The following is an 8,889-nucleotide window of genomic DNA, read 5'->3' on the forward strand; positions in this document are numbered from 1 at the left end:
CTGATACCGGTGCTCAGTGCTGTGTTTTGACTACTTTGAGGACCCTCAAGGATAAATCCTAGCTTAACGCTGACTTTGCAGATACTACTCACTGGTGGCTGAGTGGGAACTGCATGGTGATTTTTCCATGCAGAATGAAAAGTGAGGAGAGTTAACCTGAATTGATCGCACTCACTCGAAACTCTCTAGCTTTAAATGGACGGTTTGAAACCCCAGACACACTGAGCACAGCATCTGCCGTGGACGTCACACCAGGATCCCCCTGATCAGCTGGCTTCAGGTTGTTGATTCTCAATCAATTTGCTAATGACAACAAAAAAGCTCGGATCGTTTCGCCTCTGCCCCCGAGAGTTAGTTTGCACAAATCAAACATCGTGCTTGCAGAACCTCCACCTCTGACTGTTCTCCACACAAGGGCCACGAAAAACTGAGACATCACATTACGTCACCTCTTTATCAGTCTGCCCCTCTGTTCCTTTTACAAATATTTATAACAAAGGAGGATAGTTCAAGCACAAGCGCCATAATAGCAGTAACCTTCTCTTATTCCACAGAATATTGAGCCGTCTTGGCGTGGGCATAAATCATTCTTGACTGAATGCTACAGATTGTATGGAAATAAAACCGTTATTCATTTTTTTTAAATTATCCATTAATAGAAATGATCAACAAATACCGTGGAGAATGTTTGCTATAGAATCTGCCACAGCAAGTTGAAACTACAGGAGCAGGAGAACATGCAGGAATGGAGCTGCAAAGTCTCTTTAACCACCTACTCTGTCCTTGCTTTTGAAATCAGGTGTACAGTCTGCAGGGTTTTATTCGGGCTTTTCAGGCCACACCATCTTCCAAGGAGACGCGTCGGAAACGCCGTCCAGTCATCACAGCTGTCACTCAAGTTTGGGGCAGATATATAAGCGAGACTTCCTCCCCCAGTCAGCCGGACTGCACCTGCTGATCACTACACACACACTTGATTAATTAAAACAACTGAAGTTGTTACAGTGCACGTTAATGAAGGGTTGGGAATGCATGGCTGTGCTTGGTGTCCGTAAACCTATAAGCGTGGATTTGTGTGAGAAGCGCGCATCTCCACAGACGCACAGAAGCTCCGAGCTGGATATTCCGTGCGCTGGAACACTGAGACATCTGTAGACGGTAGGTGTGCTGCTTTGGCTTGTAATGTTGTGCAAATTTAAATTGACAAAGTCTAACTGCACCTAAAGTCAGCACGTCGAGTGTGAGAAGAGCGGAAATGATGCAGGTAGGATGCAACGCGCTTTTTCTCCTTGGAGACATTTGAAAGTTATTTAGAGGATTTTTAATTACTTGCGTTTTGTCATCGGTATGTCCGACAGTTTTATAGCTGTCAGTCCACTCGCTTTATCTGCGTCGAGGTATTCCAGAGCTGACCCTGTCCGAGAGTCTCCAGAAACTGTAAATATTTCCAATGCTTTTAAATGGTGATATGTTCTTTAAAATGTATGAGATCACGCTACTGGTACCAGCGTGCGTTATTATTATTTTCTCTCCTTTCTTTCTTGGCATAAGGAATACGGGAGTGTTAAAACAAACTAATAAAAAAGAAATATCGGGTCTTTTTGGCGCAGGAAACGAGCTGTGTGCCAAAAATCTCTGACCTATTTTTCCTGTAACATTTTTCCTGTGGACTGTGTTACATTCATTTACTCTCACTCTTGTCCATTGATGAACAGCGACTCATATGTGAGTTTTCTCTGTCCACTGTTCACAGTGTGGCGTGACTTCAGGACGTAAATTGCTGCAATCTACGGTGTTCAGATATATAAACAATTAACTAAGGATCACAAAAGCAAGCACAAAGGCAAAAATATCGGGCAAATTCTCTAAAATCGAGAAAGACCAACCCAAATTTTTAATCTTTCTTAGAGACACAACAGTGTGGGGTTGTGTACTGGTTACTTGAGATATTGTGATTGACTGCCGTCCTTACACTGCACCTTCTGGCCATTTTCCCCCCTGTAATATTTCCTGGCAGTTCAAATATTCAGCCTCCACTGCTGGTTTTTTCTTCATCAACATAAATTTCTTACACAGTCTTGGCCAAATGTGTCCTTGCTGGGTGAGTTTATTATAGTGCTTATATTATCCTGCGTTTTTTTTTTTTTTTTTTGGGCATGAATCATTTAAATTCCCTCACTTGAGTAATATATATGCTGAACTGATTTAACAGGGACCAACACCTCTTGTGCTGACCACATAAACACTGCACATACATGGTGCATGGGGAGATAATGGCATGAGTCATCCGGCAGCATTTGCTTTGATATTGAGTGTTTGCATGGAAGTTTTGTGGAAATGACTGGGAAATGACTAGGCCCTACTCGTCTGAGTTACACTGAAGTAATAACCCCAGTTCATTTTGGTTTCTGCATGTAGTTAGTCAGTAAATTGTCACCGTAGTCTAATAAAAGGAATTTGCTTTCAGCATAGTGGGTTTTTTGTTTTTTGTAGCTACACAGGAGGAAAAAAATCATTTACTTCAAGGACAAGAAAAATAATTGGACAAAGGCTCATGAAGCTGCTCAGCCTGTCTGCAGGCTTGTAATAAAAGGAAAAGCGTTCTCAATCACTTTGCCTGTTCTTGTTTGCACATGTCTCCCTTGGCCAAATTTGACATTTCACTGTGCATGTTGAACTGTACTTGACTCTGTTTATGATGTCATCTCTGTAGGTTCACACCACCCTTTCAGGATGGAGGTTTCAGGCAGTGGGTGGGCAGCTGAGCTCACCCCTCCGTGTGTGACACAAGCTGCAAATGGAAACGACTCTGGTCAGGTGTTTGAGGTGGCGCTGCAGAACAGCTCCTCCAAGCGCAGCCCCCAGTTTGCGGGCGTGGAGCTGCTGCAGTCCTTCAAGCTGCTTATCATTCCCTGCTACACCCTCGTGGCTCTGGTGGGCGTCTTTGGCAACTACCTGCTCCTCTACGTCATCTGCCGCACTCGCAAGATGCACAACGTCACCAACTTTTTCATTGGAAACCTGGCTTTCTCTGACATGCTGATGTGTGCTACGTGTGTCCCCTTCACGCTGGCCTACGCCTTCAACCCACACGGTTGGGTGTTTGGTCGCTTCATGTGCTACCTGGTGTACCTCATACAGCCGGTGACGGTGTACGTGTCAGTGTTCACCCTCACTGCCATTGGTGTAGACAGGTAAGTCACAATGAGTCAGAATGCAGTGGGAAAAACTGTAAGTAAACCTCCAGCATCTCGCTGGCATGCAGCATGCTGTGTCTGTGAGAAACAATGTACAAACAAGGACAAAAAACTTTTCATCATGAAGCATTTGTAAACCAGCTCTAGTTATCCCTCAAAAACAAAGCTAAACATAGCATTCATTTTGCACACAACACCTAACAATGACTCACTAACTCAAAGAAAATAGACACTTTCAGCAGCCGCTGTTTTGACATGCAGTGGCAGGATAAACGGTAATTGTAATTACTATTTTGATGGTTCAGGACCCCCTGCTACTTGCTTGTTTGCTTGAATGACTGTGAAACACTAAATAGCATGGCACCCTAACTGATTGTTATCAATAACACCTGTGTCTACCTTGCCATGCTACACCACGCATCAGTCTAGCTGCTGTGTGAAGGACCTAGTGAACAAGTTTCCGGCTTCAGATGCAAATTCACCTTGATGTGATGAGTTTTTATGTCATCTGTAAAACCAACAAAGTTTGTTTTTTTTCTTAAGTGCAAACATGACATGAATGTGCATAATGGCTCAAAAGACAGAGGACCAGAAACACCAGAAAAGCGTGAAAGTCCAAAACCTGAGACTTTAAATCAAGCAGGTGGTCACTGCGACAAAAAGGCAGACCCTCAAATCTAAAACAGGTGAAGGTCATTCATGACAAGAACTTACAAAGAACACAGTGATATCTCCCTAAATGCAATACAGTATTAAATTATTTGGTTTTAGCTAAAGTGCGCATCACCTACTATTGATGTACAACTTCACTGCTTTGTAAAGTAGACCTATCATGCTCTTAAGCAGCTCTGCATGATTCACAGTTCAAAATAATCCTTACTTACCCTATACCACACCTTGTTTCAACCTGTATTCGTTTTGAGTCATCTGCCCTCAAAACTGGGTCGTATTCACAATCAAGGAGAAAAACAATCTTTATTGATTTTACAGCTAACACAAAAAACGACTACATTGAGGTGCAACTGTGGAACTTCTGATCTGGCTCTTAAACACCAGATTTGAAAGGCAGGTGGGCGGGGCTTCTGCGCTCACAGACAGAGCTGTCTGCCTACGATGACTGTACTTTCACTAATGTCTTACAGAGCAAGAGTAGAAAAACTGAATATAACTCTGTGTAAAACTGAGGGATCCAAGCTTGAGCTTTGAGCTTGTTTATTTATTGTCAACATCTGCTGTTGTTGCACATATGACAGAAAATAAGGAAAGACATTTGAAGCTACTCTACTAGTCTAAATATTCTGCACTAATTCAATCAGTTTAGTGCTACCTAAATGTAAGTCTGTCTGAATGAGGACATTATTGTTAAGTGAAGCTCTGTCGGACTCGTGTGTCTGTTTCAGTAACCCAGCACACATCTAGGCTTATCCATTCACCTTGGTTGCAGTGACACAGCTGAATTAGATTTATTATTTGTGAAGCTTAAAACATGTTACTTTCCTGGTAACAGACAATTTAGTATTGATGTTGTGCTGCTGCCATTTTTCAGCCTGTATTATCCGTTGTCCTTAACAGCATATGGTAATTTGTGCGCTGATTACTGTCGCTCATATTGACTGGTAAATGTTGTTTGTCTTTGCCCCTGCAAATTACTGATTCCATCATTTTCTATCCACATTTCCTTTGCTCCTTTTTACTCATGGACTCCGCAGATACTATGCCACGGTGCACCCTTTGAAAAAGCGGATCTCGGTCTTGGCGTGCACCTACCTCCTGTCTGGGATCTGGCTGTTGTCCTGTTGTCTGGTGGCCCCGGCTGTGGCTCACACCTACCACGTGGAATTTAAAAATGAAGGCTTCACCATCTGTGAGGAGTTCTGGATGGGCCAGGAGAGGCAGCGGTTGGCCTACGCCTACAGCACTCTCTTCATCACCTATGTCCTGCCTCTGTCGGCCCTCTGCATCTCTTACCTGTGCATCTCCGTCAAACTGCGGAACTGCGTCATACCCGGCCACCACACAGAGAGCCAGGCAGAGGCTCAGCGCGTTCGCAAACGCAAGACCTTCCGTCTGGTGTCCCTGGTGGTGGCGGCATTTGGCATCTGCTGGATGCCCATCAGCGTGTTCAATGTCCTGCGTGACATTGACATCGATCTGATCGACAAGCAGTACTTTCTACTCATTCAGCTGCTTTGCCATCTGTGCGCAATGAGCTCATCCTGCTGTAACCCTTTCCTCTACGCCTGGCTGCACGACCGCTTTCGAGCTGAGCTTCGCAAAATGTTCACGTGCCGCCGTCGCATTGGCATCTCAGCCAACAACTGCGCCACAGCCAGCGTGGTATTGTGAAGCTTTTGTGTTTTAAGCTGAAACCGGGTACCCACACTCATCTCATTTTGGTAAAGCAGTGATAATATTTAAAACAGTCAGAATTAGAGCAGCCTAGGCATAGATGGGATAGGATAGGAGTCTAATGTATGATGATCCAGCTCTTAGCCGGCATCCATATGATATACAAACTAAATTAGTAGGATACTGTCAAACATGTCCCTGTGTTGTTGATCAGACAGAGATATAGCATTACAATCCAGAGATATGCTCCATCACTCCTCTTTTCAAACTCTCCAGGATTGTTTAACACAATACGATGCTTTAGGAACAGGAAATAAGTTTACTGGTACTGATTTTCAAGAACAAGGGTGATGTGCAGAGCTGTAGAGGAATAAAACTCATGAGCCACACCATGAAGAGATGGGAAAGACTGGTTGAGGCTAGGCTGAGAAAAAAGGTGATGATAAGTGAGCAGCAACATGACTTCATGTAGAGAAAGAGCACTACAGATGTGATGTTTGCTTTGTGTTGTTGGAGAAGTGTAGAGCGGGTCAGATAGAGTTGCACTGTGTCTTTGTGGATCTAGAGAAAGCATATGAAAAGGTGTCAAGAGAGGCGGTGTGGTACTGCATAATGGAATGAGGAGTGGCAGAGAAGCATGTGAGGGTGGTGCAGGACATGTAAGAGAACAGCAAGACAGTGGTGAGGTGTGAGATAGGAGTAATGGTTCCAAGTTTGGGGGTGAGATTACATAAGGGATCAAGTGTGAGCCCCTTCTTGTTTGTACTGGTGATGGGCAGTCTGGCAGAGGAGGTCAGGTCAGAGGAGTCTCTGTGGTGTCTGTGATGCTTGCAGATAATATTGTGATATGTAGTGAGAGTAGGGAGCAGGTGGAAGATTCGTGACAGAAGGATAACAGCAAGAGTGAAAAGGAAAGTTTGCAAGATGGCAGTGAGACCTGCTATGATGTGTGGTTTGAAGACGTGCTGGTGACAAAAAGACAGGAGGCTGAGCTGGTGGTAGAATTGAAGATGATAAGAAAAGAATTACCAGGAGGGACAGGATTAGAAATGAGCAGACAGAGTTAGAGAGAGACAAGCTCGAGAGGGCTTGAGAGGGTTTGACATGTGCAAAAAAAAGGGATGGTGGATATATTGGACAAAGGATATTAAAGATCGAGCTGTAAGACAGGAGGAAAGAGACAAGAGAAAAGTAGTGTGACAGAGGATGCTGGGGATGAGATGGAGGGAGATCTGCTGTGGTGACCCCTAAAGGGAGCATCCAAAAGAAGCAGAGTAAGATTTACTTTTGGCATCTTTTTAAAATCTAGGATTTTATGAAAATAATATAAAAATAGAATCCCAAACATGTCCTCTTCACAAAAATACAGTAAAATGCAAATATTATAGATATGAATTTTAAGGAGCTCAGTCCCAACTCATTTATTTATCATCCATGCAAGAGAAGAGGCTGTAAGCATAAGATTATTGTTGTTCAGCATCATATGTAAATAAAATAAATTATGACACCTGGAAAGTATGAAACGTAAAGTTACTAGACTTGGTACTGGGTGAGGAACATCTAAAGTCTTTAATGAAATAATGTCAAATAGATCACGTTTCCAATAAGTTATGAAGGATTTGAAACATATTTAAGAGCGCTTAATGCTTAATAAGAGTGCTTCACCTCTAGAGGGCGCCACATATGTGAAAAGTTCAATTGGCTGCAGTTCGTGTGATCTAGGGTCATAACAGTCAGTTCCTAAAAAGTGAGTATGATTGCTTGCAATGGCGTGCAAATACATTTGAAGATATTTCATATAAATATATATATATATATTCTCCAGTTTTGCGCGTGATGGCTTTGCCCTCAGCTTTCGTGGCATCCCAGCTTTCTCCACCGTCTCAGTTTTGAATCCCCACGTGCCCAACTCTTACTTGGCATATTCACAGCAATTCGTACGTGTTCAAGTGCTTATTATTTATCAACAGCTGCTGATTGTTTGAGTGCTACCATATGCCTGAACTCTGATCGCTACAGCTTGAGGTGATTTTCTGCCATTTAAACTGTAAAGGCTCGAAATATATGTACACTTCCTTTCCCGATCAGCTTTGCAGCGCAGCTGTGGCTGCAGACCCATTTACATTTACAATGCTGTAACTGCCGAGAACAACGCAAAAGACTGAGAATATTGTGAAAAAGTAAACACGCTCAAATGCAATGTTATTGTTCTGGATAAAAGTCAGGCAGCGTGTACAATAAAACATGCTATGTATGTTACCATGGCTACATTGCTTTTTCATCCTCGTAGGTATGGAGATAAGAAGCATAAAAATAAACCTGCCAGGAGTTGGAAGACACCGAACATCTGGAATTGTTAGTGCAATTAGAACCTTCGCTGAGAGCTAAATAATTATGTAAATATTTCATTTAGTTGTGTTGTATATTACTTGCAAACACACAATGGTGGTAAACGACCACATGCACAGTCCAGAGGCATAATTAGTGTCTTTATTTGAAAATAAACACAGCGTTTTCATACATTTACATCAGCTGTAATATTACAAACACTGGATAGATCAGACTATACATGCAGTGAGCTCTCACTCCAGAAAAACAACAGATCATACATGAAAAGGTCTGGAAGGCACAAGTCTGGACAGACATACTGATTAATATTGCTATCATTACTGCCATGCTATCATCAAACAGTTTTAGTTTGTAAAGGCATCATTAGTGAAGATCAAACATAGAGACAAGGCGACTTACTAAAACAAGTCTTTTACTCTGATCTTGATTTTTAAATTACTTCACAAAAGACAACAAAACACATCATAGTGCTCAAAGTTTCTAATTAATTTAAGGAGAACAGGAAACTGTAGTATAACTTTCATAATATTTGAACTATGAGCACAATGAAGACAAAATTGCTTAACTCGGTATACGATTCAAAATCTGCTGAGAACATAGCAGCTGCTCTATTTTAGTCGATGCTGGTTTTCTATGTAAGACCTCTCTGAAGCAACAATAGGCACAGTGTCTTTAAGGACTGGATATCCAGGTGACATTCATATGTGGTGAGTACAATATAATGACTGCTGTTAAGTGGTTAAAAGAATACATGCTTTCATAAAGATGAGGCAAAGAAAATAAAAATAAAGACTTTAGTGGAGGAAGACAACATACATGAATGATTTCAGTGATTATTCACTACACAGCAAAACTTAGAGACTGCCCAGTGTAGACTTAAAAAAACTACTTTATTAAATAAAAGTTGAATCCAGTTTTCATTATTTATAATGATTAGTATATTTTGCAATAAGTTGCAGTACCTTAGTGTCGGGACAACATTTTTTTTTTCTTA

At 42.0% G+C, this 8,889-nt stretch overlaps 1 protein-coding gene across 2 annotated transcripts; it reads left to right on the forward strand.

The window, feature by feature from the left end:
• The first annotated feature begins 595 nt into the window (after window positions 1–595).
• Window positions 596–7,903, forward strand: prlhr2a (prolactin releasing hormone receptor 2a). 2 transcript variants are annotated; one of them, XM_005922683.3, is made up of 3 exons: window positions 596–1,158; window positions 2,714–3,194; window positions 4,907–7,903. In XM_005922683.3, exons 2-3 carry the CDS (start codon window positions 2,734–2,736, stop codon window positions 5,541–5,543), a joined length of 1,098 nt encoding a protein of 365 aa, XP_005922745.1. In that variant the 5' UTR covers window positions 596–1,158; window positions 2,714–2,733; the 3' UTR covers window positions 5,544–7,903. The 2 variants fall into 2 exon arrangements, with proteins under 2 accessions (XP_005922745.1, XP_005922746.1); XM_005922684.3 differs by lacking the exon at window positions 596–1,158 and adding an exon at window positions 1,173–1,264.
• Window positions 7,904–8,889: the final 986 nt, after the last annotated feature.

The sequence above is a fragment of the Haplochromis burtoni genome, unplaced genomic scaffold (genome assembly GCF_018398535.1).
Source record: "Haplochromis burtoni strain Fernald_Lab_line unplaced genomic scaffold, NCSU_Asbu1 Contig_62, whole genome shotgun sequence".
Lineage (NCBI taxonomy): Eukaryota > Metazoa > Chordata > Actinopteri > Cichliformes > Cichlidae > Haplochromis > Haplochromis burtoni.